The 17763-nt window shown below is 36.3% G+C and overlaps 1 protein-coding gene across 10 annotated transcripts in view; it reads right to left on the reverse strand.

The window, feature by feature from the left end:
• The window catches only part of ADK (adenosine kinase), a 486210-nt gene that overhangs the window by 76449 nt on the left and 391998 nt on the right, over window positions 1-17763 (reverse strand). For all 10 annotated transcript variants that reach the window (XM_067710464.1, XM_067710462.1, XM_067710466.1 and 7 more), the window contains 2 exons: window positions 11745-11780; window positions 2176-2290 (listed from right to left, as the gene is read on the reverse strand). In XM_067710464.1, coding sequence (XP_067566565.1) covers window positions 2176-2290; window positions 11745-11780 — 151 coding nt within the window. The remainder of the gene's footprint in view (window positions 1-2175; window positions 2291-11744; window positions 11781-17763) is intronic.

The raw sequence follows: 17763 nt of genomic DNA on the forward strand, positions 1-17763 counted from the left end.
CTCACGGGCCCAGCCGCTCCGCAGCATGTGGGATCTTCCCGGACCGGGGCACGAACCTGTGTCCCCTGCATTGGCAGGCGGACTCTCAATCACTTAGCCACCAGGGAAGCTCTAAGGAAATAACTTATTTCTGAATTCTGTTGCTCATAATCAGATAAATTTATTTTATTCAAGCACAGGTATTTGGTAAGTAAAATGTCTTTTTTTTTTCAAGAAAGACATTTTTAGACTGACAATATCTCCAAAATATCAAAGTAAATAAACTAAATCAATGTGGATTTACTCAACTGAATTTTAATAAATTAAGTTCTTGAAAATGAAATCTTTTCTACTGAGAGAAGATAGATGTATTTGTTAAACAAAAACAATAAAAAGTATATTTTCACAGAAATATAACAAACAGTCCTAAAATTTGTAGGGAACCACAAAATATCCTGAATAGCCAAAGCAATCTTGAGAAACAGAACAAGGCTGGAGGCATCACACTTCCTGATTTCAGACGATATTACAAAGATAGAGTAGTCAAAACAGAATAGTACTGCAGCATAAAAACAAACACATACATCAATGGAACAAAACAGAGAGCCCAGAAATAAACCCACACACGTATGGTCAATTAATTTATGACAAAAGAGCCAGGAGTATACAATGGGGAAAGGATAGTCTCTTCAATAGATGGCGTTGGAAAAACCAGATGGCCATATGCAAAAGAATGAAACTGAACCACTATCTTACAACATACATAAGCATCACCTCAAAATGGATGAAAGACTTGAAGGTAAGACTTGAAACCAAAAAACTCTTAGAAGGAAACAAAGGGGATAAGTCCTTGACATTGATCAACAATGATTTTTTTGGATTGTACACCAAAAGCAAAGGCCAAAAAAGCAATAATAAACAAGTGGGAGTTCAAACTAAAAAACTTCAGTACAGCAAAGGAAACCATCAATAAAATGAAAAGGCAACCTATGGAATGGGAGAAAATATTTCCAAGTCATGTACCTGATAAGGGGTAAACATCCAAAATATATAAAGAACTCATACAACTCAATAGAAAAAACCAAATAATCCAGTTAAAAAATGGGTAGAGGGGCTTCCCTGGTGGCGCAGTGGAGAGTCCACCTGCCAATGCAGGGGACACGGGTTCGTGCCCCGGTCCGGGAAGATCCCACATGCCGCGGAGCGGCTGGGCCCGTGAGCCATGGCCACTGAGCCTGCGCATCCGGAGCCTGTGCTCCGCAACGGGAGAAGCCACAACAGTGAGAGGCCTGCGTACAGCAAAAAAAAAGGGTAGAGGATCTGAATAGACATTTTTTCAAAAGAGGACAACAGATGGCCAACAGGTACATGAAAAGGTGTTGACCATAACTAATCATCAGGAAAATACAAATCAAAACCACACTGAGGTATCACCTTATACCTGTTAGAATGGCTGTCATCATAAAGACAGGAAATAAATGTTGGCAAGGACATGGAGAAAAGGGTACCCTTGTGCACTGCTGGTGGGAATGTAAATTGATGGAGCTGCTATGAAAAACAGTATGGAGGCTCCTCAAAATATTATAAGTAGAACTACCATATGATACAGCAATTCTACTTCTGAGCAATTAGCCAAAGGAAACAAAAACACTAACCCAAAGAGATATCTGCACCCCTATGTTCGTTGCAGTATTATTTACAATAGCCAAGACATGGAAACAAACTAAGTGTCCACTGATAGACACTCAGGATGGACAGACTTCAGAATGGATAAAGAAAATGTGGTACACACACACACACACACACACACACACACACACACACACACACACATGCTGAAATGTTATTCAGCCATAAAAAAGGAAATGCTGCCATTTGAAACAATATGGATGAACATTCAGGGCACTATGCTAAGCAAAATAAGTCCGACATGGAAAGACAAACACTGTATGATATCTCTTATATGAAGAATTAAAAAAAACCCAACAAAACCCAAAGTCATAGATACAGAGAACAGATTGGTGGATGCCAGAGGTGGGAATGGGGGTGGAGGTGAGATGGGGTAAAAGACATGAAGGTGGTAAAAAAAAAAAAAAGTACATTGCTTTGAATAAATTAAAATAGAAAAAATATAGAATTTTGTTAGAATGATTAATCTCCATAATACTGGGTTTCTCCCACAGTTTCCACATGTACCTGTAGCCAGTATGGTGTCATCTCTCCCTTGAGTGAAAATCACGATTCGCTGCCTCTCTGAGTTCACCTTTGGAAGAGCCTGTGTCTTTTTGGCTATTTCTTTAATGTCTTCAGTCTATTAATAGAAAGAAGGAAAAAAATTCTCATAACCAATACAATAAACTAAAATTTTATTAGTAGATAAAGGATTTATCTTCTCATGTTCAAAGTAAGAAAGACCTGAAAATGTATTAAGAGTTATTATTTAAAAATTTTAACCACATACAGAAGTAAATAGAATAACAATCTTCAAGGAACCCACCATCAAGATGCAACAGTTTTAAATTTATGATGATGCTTATTTCATTTATATACCTTTATCCACCTGCCTTTCATATTATTCTGAAGCAAATCTCAGATACTAGTGTCACATGTAAATGCTTTAGTATGTATTTCTGAAAGGTAATGACTCAAACATAACCATATAACTATTATCATATTTTTAAAAATTAACATTCCTTTGATATCAACAAAAACACAGTTTTCAAATTTCCAATTAATAAGATTGTAAAAAGAGTAATATTAAATTATTTTAGAGGTTTACAGAGCATAATTATGCTGATTCTGGAAATAATGGTTACTATAATGCCAAATTTTTCAAAGAACTAAAATAAGAGAAAGAACTACTTTATTTATTTATTTTTTTCGGTACGCGGGCCTCTCACTGTTGTGGCCTCTCCCGTTGCGGAGCACAGGCTCCGGGCGCACAGGCTCAGCGGCCATGGCTCACGGGCCCAGCCGCTCAGCGGCATGTGGGATCTTCCCGGACCGGGTCACGAACTCGTGTCCCCTGCATCGGCAGGCGGACTCTCAGCCACTGTGCCACCAGGGAAGCCCAAGAACTACTTTTTTTAAAGATAAAGTTTTAAAAATTACAAATTAATTCTAGAAACCTTCATGCTATTTTGCATATCACATAGGCTGCGAAGTTTTACATCATAAATGTCTGTCTTGAAATCTAACTCTTGAGCTATGGGTTAGATATTCAGAATCATGTTTTCAACAATTTTAGATAACTTAAAAACCCATGTCTGAATTTAGTGGGCCTGTAAAATTGCCCATGGTTTGGGGTTTGTTGGTAGTTTACTCTATCACTGTGTAAAGTTTCAAACAGTTATGGAGAAATACCAGTGGGGAAATACCAGTGGGGAAATATATCTAAGAAATACCAGTGGGGAAATACATCTAAGAAAATAATTTAATTAGGATACAGGACAGAAGAATTTAGGTAAGTAAGGCAGACAAGTCACACTGGTTACAGACAACATCAGAAACCATGATTTTTTAAAAGTATGATGGTCATCAGTGAAATATTTGTATGCTGTTTATTCACAAAATACTTAAGAAATTCTGGATGATATATGAACCTAAGCTTCTCCTATACCTAACATCATGATTCCAGAGGACTGTTGTTTCTGAAAAGAATAGCCACTTGTGATTGGATAATGCTGCTGACCTTACAAACAGGCTGACTATTCCACTTCTGGTTGCTTATTTTAGAAGAGAACTAAGCCTGAACTCTGATAACATGAGAAGAAACTCCCTCAGTTTGAGGGGAAAGACTATTAGAAATGACTGACGACAGTTGAAAGGACCCCACAAAATGCATGTCTTTTTTCTGTTTGTTTGTTTGTTTTTTAAATTTTTACTGGAGTATAGTTGATTTACAATGTTGTGTTACTTTCAGGTGTACAGCAAAGTCAATCAGTTATATATACATACATATATCTTTTTAAAATTCTTTTCCCATATAGGTCATTACAGAGTATTGAGTAGAGTTCCCTGTGCTATACAATGGGTCCTTATTATTAGTTATTGCCAATGTCTTATGATAGTAATGTCTTCACTCTCTCAAATAAATGTATACTCTAAAAAATTACATATATTCTCTCAGTCTCCTTATCAAACACATATTTTACTGCTGTAGGATTTTTGCTTATGATTGGGTACAGTTCATCTTGAGTAAAGGTAAGAAGCAAACGCCAGAAAGATTCACTTTACCATCTTGGGGGCGGAATCTTATGCATGTACTGGATATTTTTTAAGTAGAGGTCCTTCTTTAAGGTGGTATAAGGAATAAATTAAGAGTGAGATTTGGTTGTCTTATACCAACGCTGTGAGAAGATATATTTTTTGTGGTAGTTTTGGTATCCTAATCAAAGAAATTTTTTTTATGTCAGATTAAATCTTATAAAAATGGCAATTCAAGATGGAAACAAACTTTTCAAATACAAAAGATAAATCTTTACAGAAAGGTTAAGCTATATTTTCTATTGATATTTGCATCAATATCCACCGTTCGTACAAAACCCCTTTGTCTCTCTTGGATCACTGTCAGTGTGCACCAAACCTAAATTTCTCACTATGCTTTGAGGAGTCATTGCTTTGCCCTCAACAGTTGATTCCCATCTCGTATAAAAACTTTTCTTAAAATCTCAATTTTGTCTTCCCAACAATGTATATATTTCGAGTTCTGTAGCCTCTCCTCCCCTATCCCCTGGTAGATCCTTCTCCCATATACCTGGGTTAACATATCTTAACAGAATGATGAAATTACAAGGGAGTATGACACAGCTGGATTTACTATTTGTGTGACCTCAAGGAGGTAAATATACCTCTCAGGCAGGTAAATAAACCTCCCTACAAAACTAAGACAATAATATTTGTGTTAAACGATGTTGGGAGTGAAGTATGCTAAAATCAGTGGGCAAAAGTCTGAAGAGAATCAGGATATTTGCATGGGCTCATAGTATCTCCCCCTAAGACACTTATTCATTATAAAAGGGAAAACAGAAATGTTACAGTGGAGAAAGTTGACAGACATCCCTTCACCCCAGTGATCACATTTAGCGATGCTAAAATTAGTGGGTAAAATAGGATATTTGCACAGTCTCAAAATATTGCCCCCAAGATATTTATTCACTACAGTGGGAAAACAGTAACTTCACAGAGGTTAAGTACCACCTTAACCCAGTGATCAAAGTTAACTTGGCCAACAGTAAGACACTGAGCTATCATTTACATCCCTGATGTGATGCACTGAGAAGAGTGATCTCTGTGGTATTTCTGCCCAAAATGCATGACCTCAATTTAATTATGAGAGAACATCAGACAAACCTAAATTGAGGGACATTCTACAAAACGACTGACAGGTACTCTTCAAAAGTATCAAATTCATGAACAAGGAACAAGTGACAAACTGTCTGATAGGAAGAGACTAAGACGATATGACAAATAAATGCAACCTGTAACCCTGGATTAGATTGTGGAACAGAAAAAGGAAATTAGAGGAAAAACTGGTAAAATCAAAGTAAGTTCTGTAGTTCAGTTACTGACCCTGTACAAATGTTAATTTCCTGACTTTGATTATTACATTCTGGTTATGTAAGATGTTAACATTAGGGGAAGCTGAGTGAAGGTATCTGGAAATTCTCTGTACTATTTTTGCAAACGTTCTAAATCTAAAATTGTTTCAAAATGAAAATGTTCTTTTGTGAGGATGAAAGAAGATAAGGTAAGTGAAAGAGCTTAATGCAATACTTAGAATATGCCAAGTACTTCATAAATATTAATTTATTTCCTCTATTTACCGTCATTTTAATACTTTTCAAAATTGTCAAATCCTAAGTCGCCTCAAAATCTCTAGAAAGGGCCTCAAGAGTTTTGAGTATTGAGAATTCAATTATGGTATCTAATAAGGGAGGACAAAGAGAAAAAAGGAAGGAGAAGTAGAAGAAAGCTCATACAATTTAGCTATGAGCCATGTATAAATAGCTATGAGCACTCTGAAGTACTCATTAAATCTTAACCACTCTAGGCAGTAGGCACTATTACTATATCCCCATTTTATAGATGAGGAAACTGAGTCACAGAGAGGTTAAGTAACTTCCTAAAGTCATAAGCATACTAAGAGGTGGAGTCAGGACTAGCACCCACAAAGTCTAACTCCAGGGATTATACTCTTCCATGTTATCCACAGATTATACTGCTTCTATGAATTCTGGCAATGTGCCTTCTGTTGTTGTAACCAAAAAACTAGAGCATGTTTATCCTAAATCATTTTATGCCACATTCATAAGTCACTGCTGATCCTGCATTTAAATATTATATATATATATATATATATTTAATTTTTTTTTGTGGTACGCAGGCCTCTCACTGTTGGATATTTTTTATTAATTATTCTGGCATGTATTTTACTGTAGTGAATTTCACCTTCTGAATTTCCAGATATTTCTCATTTTCCAAGGTCACTGGAAATCTAATTTCCTCCTCCAGTACGTTAGAATGTGAGAACGAAAGAAGTGTAGTTTATATAGTAAAGAGTACCAGACTCAGAGAGCTGAGCTCTGATTCTGGCTCTATTGTCTGTTAGCTACATGACCTTGAACAAGTCATGCAGCTTATTTTTTCTGTTCAACTGATATGGCAATACATGCCCTACCTACCCGAGCCACCAGGTTTGTATGAATATTAAATATATCGATGATACGTTAGAAAAGGTTTTATAAACTGTGAATCATTTCATAAATGTTCAATTATGCTTTTATTGTCACTGGTGATCACACACCTTAAATTTAGCACTGTTTTCCAAATTAAAAAATATATTCTCGGGACTTCCCTGGTGGCGCAGTGGTTAAGAATCCACCTGCCAATGCAGGGGACACGGGTTCGAGCCCTGGTCCGGGAAGATCCCACATGTCGCGGAGCTACTAAGCCCATGCGCCACAACTACTGAGCCTGCGCTCTAGAGCCCACGAGCCACAACTACTGAAGCCCTCGCGCCTACAGCCCATGCTCTGCAACAAGAGAAGCCACTGCAATGAGAAGCCCGCACACCACAACGAAGAGTAGCCCCTGCTTGCTGCAACTAGACAAAGCCTGTGCGCAGCAACGAAGACCCAACACAAGCAAAACTAAAAAAAAAAAAAAAAAAAACCAAAACAATATATTCTCTTCATTCCATTTTTAACAAGTTGATGATACAAATATTAAACAATACTGTCACAATCTACCTACTCTTATAGAATACCAATTGTGGTGTCTGCATACATTGCCTCACTTAACCACAGCGTATTCTGCTTTGTTTCCGAAATAGGAACTCCTATAATAATTACGGGGTTCATATGATGTGTCAGCTTCCATCCTGTCTCATACTACCTCCTCCTCACTCACTCCGTTCCAGTCACACTGGCCTCCTGTCAGTTCCTGGAGTACACAGTACATTATGCTCTTTTGTGTCTGTGGGCCTATGTACTCTTGTTCCCTCTGTTTCAAATTTGTTTCCCTATTGTTTGTTTGTTTTGCTTTTTTCTGTCATAGCTAGATATTTGTATTTTTCAAGTTTTCAAAGTGTTAGGCAGAAAGTCAGTGCTCAGCAAATATTTGTTGAATGAGTAAGTGATTAAATGAAGAGAATTTGAAGACTATCGTATCGCTTTCTGTTAATCTAGTGTTTTAAAACTGTTGTCATTTGGGACTCAGTCACCTAAGGAAGCAGCATTGTACTCTCTTAGCCAGCATGACCTGACTTAGTGTCTTATTTCCAGAAACTCTTGGTGATCATTCACTGCATTCTTTGTATTTGTAAGGAACACAGGAACCTTAGAAAAATCTTGGAGAATTCTTTGGGAATCAATATCTCCTGAAACTCTCTGGACTTGCTATCCAGTGCTGATCAGTGGAACTTTCTGTGATGATGTATATGTTTATATCTGCTCTGTCCAATATGGTAGTCCCTATCTACGTATGCATGCACTTCTAATGTGCCAAGAGACTGAGGAACTGAATTTTAAATTTTATTTAATTTTAATTTAAATAGCCACACGTGACTAGTAGATGCATATTGGATAGCACAATTCAATACTTCCCTCTCTCAGTGGTATAAGATGATAGAGTTGTCATTGCTCAGAGAAAGACTACAAGCCTGGAAGCCTCTGGGTAGAGTCATGGGCTGTAGGGAAAGTAGGAAAATGTTAAAAGATTGCTTTATTTCCTCTATGGTTAGAAGTATTGTATTTTAGAGATCTAAAATAAGAAAATTAAAATTTGTTGCCTGGAGTAAAACTGAATAACTGATCCAATAGAAAAGGTATAAGTTATCTTCATCATTTGGCATATACTCTATTTCACTGAGAATGAAAATATAAAAAATATTTTTTATTTAGGTTTTGGAGGTATGCCCTTCACTTTAATTTAAATCAATTTTCAATACTGCTTTAAAAAGGTTTCATAATGAAACATGTTACTAAGTACCTTATTTTTATTTAGGTTCTAAAAATACAAACCTTTAATCAGTTCAAGATAAGGTTGATTTAAAAACACTGCAGTCTGAACCGATTTTCCAAAATAACAAAAGGCCTCACGAAACTTTTTACCCAAAGAATTGTCATTTTAAATTCTTAGCAGGTCTGTCATTTAAAACAGGGCACTATGCAATTTTCCATCAACCTATATATATATATAAAAATCCTCTCTCTTCTGCTTTGTGCTCTGCCCAGCTCCAGTTTTTATCTCATTCTCCAGTGCCCTCCTAAGCTACCTCTTCTTACTGAAAATTGCCCAATTCGTTTTAAAGATTAAAGATTTTTTTTTTTTTTTTTGCGTTACGCGGGCCTCTCACTGTTGTGGCCTCTCCCGTTGCGGAGCACAGGCTCCGGACGCGCAGGCTCAGCGGCCATGGCTCACGGGCCTAGCCGCTCCGCGGCATGTGGGATCTTCCCGGACCGGGGCACGAACCGGTGTCCCCTGAATCAGCAGGCGAACTCTCAACCACTCTGCCACCAGGGAAGTCCAAGATTTTTTTCTTAAAGAAAGATTATCTAAAATTTGCAGAGAAGCTAACCAGAATATCATAAACAATGCTGCTGAAGATATTTCCTGATGAATAAACACTGGTTATTTTTAGAGGCATTTAGATTGGTCTCTTAGCAGACAGATCACTAGTGGCAACACTCAGTGGCTTTGGGAACTGATTGGGATTTATAACAGAAAATGAGGGTAGGACAGTGGATTTGTGGGAAGAAAAAAATGCCCACCTTTCCTTTCTTTTTTAATTTTTTCATTTCTCTCCTCTCATTCATGCCCCAAATTAAGAGGTAAAATTAAAGTTGGGAGGAATAAGACAGATTTTGTCTAGTTTGTCACACTACACTTGAGAGCACTGACACATTTCCATAGACATTAAACTGTTAAGTGATTTATTCTTGTTTGAGTCTTTAAAAATACCAAGTTTCAAACCTATGCTTTCATATCCCTATCTAATGAACTTAGGAAACTTTCATGACATTTTAAAATCATTCAGTTTCTCTAGATAGCATGCCATACATGGATTATATTTTATTAACAATACTTATTACTTCAGGGTATTCTACTCATGGCTCCTACAGATTCTGTGATGCGTATAATATTTTAGGGAACCCGTGAAGGGACACGTCAAGACACTGTGTGCTTTTAACCAATCTAACACATCATTGTCAAATCACCAACTGAGTCATCTTGCTATGTCAGGAGGTAATAAGGTATCCTACTATAATCATCATCACTTTGTTTATATGCTGTAATCATTTATGGCAGATTTATGGTAAAAAGAAACAACTCTAGAATCAATGAGTAAGAACTAACGGAAAGGTTAATATGGTGCTGGTTAGTAGAAAATAGAAAAAGTAGTTTGTTGCTAAGACTGTATTTAAACCAGGCATATACAAAGCATGTAGCTCAAGAGGGCAATAAAACTATGAATTAGTAAGGTTTAATAAACTATTAAAAATTATTATCAAGGTACTACTGAATCATGATCATTTGTTATACATAATGTTATATTTCTAAACATCTACAAAATTGGTTATTTTCTAGAACCAAAATACATTTTTAAATGTTAGCACAGAAAATAGGACACAAATTTATACTCTTCAGCCTTTTATCTTTGGAGAATTTTGATGTAACAACAGAGAGTATTAATTGTTAATACTGAAATTTCACATCAGTGAAACTTTAAAACATGGCTGAAAACATTTACGTATAGTTTCATGATCAAAACATTTGACTTTTAAATTGAATATTCCCTTCGTTACACTTAGCCCTGTATATCAATTGCCAGTTTGGGAAATGACAAAGTGAAACTTAAATTAGATAAAAATTACTTGGAAATCTTTATTCCTTCTTCTTCATGTGACTCAACCCCATATTCATGAGAATATGTTAAAACAAAAAAAGCAAACTCCCAAGAAACTATCAAAGTTGCCATTAATTGAGCATTATGAGGCAGAGTTTCATACCCTGATACAGTTTTTTTCATAAGATCTTGAGAGTAGAATACTTATACCACATGCTCACTATCTTCCTCCAAGAAAAGGAAGCCCTATGCCTGGTTGTCAAGTCCTATGACATGGATAACATACACATGTATCACTTTGTTGCTTGATAATGAATCTGTCTTTTGTACATTTAAATAACATTTCCATCACAATTTCATACAACACCTTTCTCTAAAGAGTTCAAAGTGAGCTTACGAATATATCCAGTCAATGCTCACAGCTTCTGTAGATGGTAGACAATACTGAGTATGCAAATAAGGAGAGAGTTTCTGTATGTTCCAGCTCTAGTCAGATTAAATGTTAAAAAATTACTACCATGAAACATTCCAAGTTGCTGTATAGAACACAGTATTCTATGTAATTCTAGCTAAATAAATATGATAGTCATAAAACTCACCAACTCAGTGAATTCTCTATCAATTAACCTGCGCTGAGATTAGTCAGTGTGGACTAATGATGGACTGGAAGGTAGATATTATGTAGGTAAAAACATAGTCTTGTCTATTAGCTTAATTTTGCCAACAACAACCACATGGAGTTTGGAATCTTGACAAGATAATATTTCTATTTCTATGAGGAAAACAGAATCAATTATCTGGAAAGTAAAGCAAGTATCAATAGTTTGTTTCAGAAAATGTATATGTTTTATGCTATCAAAAAAAAAGAAGAGAGAAGAAAAAAAAGAGATTCAAACAGGAAGTTTATATGAACAGTATTTAAATTAATCAGTTCCTAACAACTGTTAAGTACAACTTTTGGAAATTAATTTACATAATGATAATCTACATGTGGTAGGGTTGAAATTATTTAAATGACATTATATTTCACTATTTAGTCTTGCTCCACCACTGCTTTAGCAGTGAATCCTTATGAAATGTAATGCAGCTAATGAGGTAGCTTTTTAACTGAACAAACTGACAGGCCCCATATCTGCAGAGGCAGCTTGAAACCGTGCCCAACCTCTTGGCTTCCCAAGAGGCTTTTCAAAATTCAATAAATAACATCTGTAGGCGATGTTGGGTGCAGACCTAGCAGAGTGCGTCATAACACTGTGCTGGCAGAACAAAGAAACCATGACGACTGCCAAGTTTCCATGGCAACTGCTGCGAGGCTCTGAGAGTATAATAGCACATCAATCACTGTCCAAAAGAACTTCATTATCAGCTAGAAGAAACCTTTAGGATCTGTTTAGTGTACAATTGTGGGTTAACTCACCTCAAAGCCTTGCTCTCTAGCAAAAGTGGCAGCTTCCTGAAATAAAAAAAAAGGAACAGTTAATTATAAAGTGCTAGGTAATGAAGAAATAATCCATTTTGAAACTCATTCAGTCTTCTTTTTACACAATTATCTCAATATATCCACATAGTTCAATTTTTATTCTTACACCAAAAAAAAAAAAAGATTTCTTTTTACCTTGGCATGAAAAAAAAGGCAGCATAATGTCAACACACTTCAGAAGTTGAAATAAGATATAGTACATGTTTTTACTGTAGCTGTCACTGTGAGTTCAGGTGTTTTGACCCCAGCAAAGAAAATCATTTGAAACCTAAGGAAGATGCTGATGGTTATGTTTTTAATTAAAACAATACCTTACAGAAAAACGTAGAGAAAATACCTGTAGAGAAAAACGTCTGCTAAAAAATGTACAGATTCAGAAAACCCACCACTTCGTAATCTCTGATGAAATTTATTCAGGCAAGGATCATCAATGGATATTAAATTCATTAGGTGAAAGGATGACGGGGAACTGGGTATTTCATGGAATCAAAGTATCAAAGATCACATGCTGGTCATGGGGAGCAAAGTATAACTTTATAATACAAGGATCAAGCTGTCATCACTTTAACCAGCGATCGATCCTATCACTTATCATTAATAATGGGATCACCAAAAACACTGTGTCTTCTGTAATGATGCAGTATAAGGTATACAGCATCAGCTATAAAGTTTTTAACATGAATTAATAAAAATTTTATTTAATAACTCGCAGTCTACAGGAAATATAGAGGATAGGAGAACAAGTTAAATGATACACTGAGAAAGCAAATGAACAAATCCATAATGCAGGACATTATACAGGACAAGTAGCTTGGTTTCTTCAATAAGTCAATGTTATGATAAAGTGGGCAGGGGAAAAATGACCAGGAGCAATATACAGATTTTAATTGGAAACTGTTTTGAAGAAACCAGCTATAAAATACATTTTGGGACAAGTGGAGAAATTTGATTATGAAATGGGAATTAGATAATATTAAGAATTATCGATTTCATAAGGAAAATGTTCTAGATTTTTAGAGGTGCATCCTGAAGTATTCTGGGATAAAATGGCATGATATATGTAATTTATTTTAGAAAACTTAAAAAAAATAAAGTGAAGCAAAAATGGTAAAATGTTAATGACTGAATCTAGATGTATTCAGTATTACTATTTTTTTGGCCTGTTTGAAAATTTTTGTAATAAAAAGTCCCCACCCCCCATTTCTCTTTGATATAAGATGACAGGGTAACAGAAGTTGAACATCATTTAAAAAATACAGTTAAAAATTTTAAAACAATATTTTTCTGAATATTAAATATATCTTAAGGGCACAATCTGATGAACCTTATTATATACTCTAATGCCCTTATAATAGGTTATCAAATGACAAAAAACACATCTGTGTAACCAAATCCTTTCCCTTTCTTCACTCTGCTTTGCATATATATTTTCATTTAGTACTGATACAGAAAATGGAGGCAATATTACTTTTCCATTCCACTTCCCCCTTGAAAATGGAAAAAAAAAAAAACTGCAGACAACTGTCAAGAGCCTCTACATCTTAACTTACATTCCTCCAAAATTATCTTTGCCAAGAGATATTAATAGAAGGATGGGATGTGAGCCTGAGTAGTGAGCAGATCCAACTAAAACGACTGCTGCACCAAACCATGTAAGGCAGAAACTACAGTTAATGTCTCCAGCACAAATCTGGGTACCATCTACATGTTAAGGAAAACACAGGGAAGAAAAGTATGTATGCACTTATGGTCCAATATACTAATAGCATATAAATTTAAAGAACCACTTTGAGGGTTTGAAAAGGTCGAAACAGACGATTACAGCTGAACACTGAAGTTAATAGAAAGTGATAAGCTGAAAGTACAACTCCTTAGGCTGTTGACTACAGAAGCATAAGGCTGATTGAGTTAACCTTACTTGATATAGATTTTAAAAAAATGGAATTATGATCTTGACAATTGTTGCAAGCAAGGTTAGCCTCTCTGACAATTTACTTACACTAGAATCTTGTATACCACACAGTCAATAATATTTGCTAGCCTGGATGTCAAGGAAAAGGATAAAGTTCAAAAGATATCAACGTAGAACTTTTCCAAGCTGTCCAACTCAAGAACTAACCAAGCTAATTCTTATATGGAAGACAACTAAGAAGCCCTGCAAGGACTACTTATTTACATGGAACTTTATCAGAGGCACAAAAGAAACCTAGAGGACTATAAGACAAAGTTAATATGAAGAATCTGTATGACTGAAGTTGCACTAAGACGTAAAAACTTAAAATTCACATACAGTAGTTAAGTTGCCTTTTTAATGTCCAGTTCTGTTCCCACAAATGTAAGAAGCTATCGACTGTGATCTGTTATGGTATAGTAGAACTGACTAATTGCAAGAAGGCACATTTATAAATGTCAGATCATTATTCTTTAAGGAAACTGGGCCCTAGGACACTTCCACATCTGTAAACTATTCCAAGCACCAACATATTTCTGACTGAGGAAGGACATGCTGAAGAAAAGTCAACTCAATTTTCTATCTTAGCGCCCCCTCACACAGGTTTGCAGAGCTGTGCCCTGTCACTGAAAAGCTAAGCACTTGTTCTATGGCTTAAAAAGATCTTATCTCCTGACTTCCTCCCACCTTCTTTTGATCTTGGGCTGGTGCCCCCAGTCACTCCATTAGAGAAGGCAGCTGGCTCACATCACTGCAGACTTTCCCACAGCTAACCTCTGATCTGAAGGTGTTTGTAGATACAATGATAGAACAACATTTATTTTTCCCTCTCAGCAAAACAAATAAAACAACACAGGGGAACAGTCTGACCCAGTAAGAATTTTAAGCAGAATTTTCGTCTTCAGATTCACTGCATGGAGAAACAGAAAGAAAAGGCATTAGGTCAGAAATCAGGGAAGAAAAAAGGGGCATAAGTGGTGGGCAGAATAGTAAGACAAGTTCCAAATATCAAGGGTAATTCCAAGTGAACTGATCACACTAAATTGAAAAGGACTTTTTAGCGTGCCTTCGCAGTAAAAGTGAGAAAAGAAAACAAGCAAGTCTCCATCTGTGCTGCCCCAGGGCGCCACGTACTGAGTTTCACAAATCTAATGAAGCAGTCAAGTTAAAATCCAACCACAGAGTGAATGTGACATGTGGAGAACAGCTAGGGTTAGAATAGAGAAGCAGAGCGGTTCCTAATGCAGGTGATTATCCATGTGATAATCATTATATTTACAGGCTTTCTATTTTAGATCTGACATCAAAAATCACAAAGGAGGAGGGATTAAGGAAATAAACAACCGACACAGAGGCTTTCCTGCTCCCCTGAGCGTGCAGCACTTTCATTCATGCATGACAAGCAACAAAAGCAAAAGGCCAGGAAAGAATATTTCTGAGAAGGCTGGATTTCACATTAACACTTCTTTCCATTTTGATAACTTTCACTATTATTCAGTTTCTCATACAGGTCACATTTTCAAAATCAGTTCCCATTGTTGTCTGTGCTATAGTACAGTATCATTTTTGGTTTACAATGAATGATACTCACATAATATATCTTTTACAACAACAAAGCCATTTTTTCCTTCCTGGAATTGAGTGTTGTGAATAAAATGACATATAATTAAAGTCTTAGACTCTCATCTACATCACACTGTTTAGGATTTGCATTAGGCTTGCTGCTTCACCAACCAGGCTAAAAGGATGAAACAACAACCAAGTATGGTTTTTTGAGTAGAGGTTTAAAAAAAGCTGAAATTCGCGGTTAATGAAAACTATGGAATACTTACATTACGAGCTATTTAGAGGGATTAGCAAGCCACTACCAAAAAGCACAATCCTCAGATTATACAGGAAAGGAAGGAAAAACTCAAGTGTGTGTCTGTGTGTATGAAAGACAACAATTTCCTTTATATTCAATTGAGAAGAAAACTGTTTTCTCTGCATTTTGTCTGATAATACCCTGACTTTATAGAGAATTATCTAATCACAAACTAAAACCATAACTAGTCCATATTGTTATTCTAATTCCAATTATTTGTTACTAGTTATATAGAAATACAAATGATTTCTGTGTATTGGCCTTATATCCTGACACTTTGCCAAATTTGCTTATTAGTTGCAGGAACTATTCTTTTGCTCCTGTAAAGAAAGATGTTCCTACTAACCATACTACAAAGTTATTTTAAGAATTTAGCAAATGCCTTAAAAAGGTTACCTCTCTTTTCTCCAGGGTGATCTGAAGGGTATAAATACTAACTACCACCACTACCATAGCTCATAACCCTTGCTCTCCCACTTCCTGCTCTACACTTCAAGGCACTGAACCCAGTTAGAGCTATTATCTGCTTGCTTATGTTACCACTCTACTTTCTGATAGTGGACATAAGGGGTCTTGGGTATAGGCTGAAACTTCATGGACTGAAGCAAAAAAGGGAGAAGACCCAACTTAGGACCAAAGAAAGGTAACCTGTGACTATCCACTGAAAGCAGCCCATCCATTCAAAACAAACTATTCTGTTACCCCAATGCAAACAGGAAGCAGAAAGTTCACTGGAGTTCCCATGGTCTTCACTCAAGTCACAGGAGTCCAGGGCTTTAGGAGAAGCCAAGGGAGAACCGAGCCACCAAAACAGTTCTGCTGTTTTGTTTGTTCATCTCTCCATCCAAATAGAATCTACCCTGCAAGGATAGTTTTAGGCTAACAGATACTATTATGCTAGAGGTATATCAGTGCTACAGCTGTTGCAGACCTTACAATGGTATTAGACTTTGACATGATAATATTTGAAACAATACTGTAAATCCTAATGGTGTGGTGTACATGAGAGTCTAAGACGGAATGTTATCTATATCTGCCTTTCTCTGTATAAATCTATGTATAAAAATCTCTATCTATAAATAAAATTCTTAAATTTGTATATACATTTAGATGTATAATGCCTTTTTCGAAGGGCTTTAAATGCAAGATAGTACTGGTCAGCAGGCAGTTACAGCCAAATGGAAAGAGTACAGGGCTTAGAATCAGAAGACCTACACTAAGGTTGCTGTTTTACAGCAGCTCATTTGATATGTAATCTTGAGCAAGTCGCTCAGTATATCGGTTTATATCAACACAACTGAGGGCAACAAAACCTACTGGATTGTTGCTAGGAAGAAATAAAATATTTAATGTGAACTGTAAAATCATTTTGCCTATTGAATTCAAGATCTTGGTAAGATCGTAGGATAATTTAAACAAATGAATTTCAGAGCATCCAGAGTACATTCAATGATTTGTCCTATCTGTGGATCATATGTGTAGTAGAGAAGCGTCTGAATTGGTTGCCTACTACATTGATCCCTAACTGGTGATGTTCAAATTCTTGTAAAATTCCCTCCCCTTTGAATGCGGGCTGGACCTAGTGACTTGCTTCTAACAAATATCTGACAAAAGTGATGGGATGTCTTGTTTGTCCATCCTCTTGCTCACACGCTCTCACTCAGCTCTTGCTCTAGGGGAAATAAGCTGCCATGTTGTGAGGACCCCTATGGAGCGGCCCATGACTAACAACCAGAGAGGATCTAGGGCTTGCTAATAGCCATGTGAGTGAGCTTGGTAGTGAATACTCCCCAAGCAGAGATATGACTACAGCCCTGGCTGACATCCTGATTACAGCCTTGTAAGAGAATCTGATTCAGAGGCACCAAACTAAGCTGTGCTGGACTCCCTATCCACATTTTAGACATGAGGAACCTAAGCCTTAGAGAGGTTAACTAACATGGCCCAATTCAGATATTTTCTCATTCAGATTATGCTAATCCTTAAAAAAAGGTCACAAAAATCAAATCAAACAAGCGTGGCTAACAAATCAATTGTAGGTGAGCAAATTATGGAAAGATAATTTAGATACATACTATCTAAATGGTTTTGTATACCTGATTATGATTAACCATTTCTTAGCTGTAGCAGTGATATACCTC

Source organism: Pseudorca crassidens, chromosome 16, assembly GCF_039906515.1.
Source record: "Pseudorca crassidens isolate mPseCra1 chromosome 16, mPseCra1.hap1, whole genome shotgun sequence".
NCBI lineage: Eukaryota > Metazoa > Chordata > Mammalia > Artiodactyla > Delphinidae > Pseudorca > Pseudorca crassidens.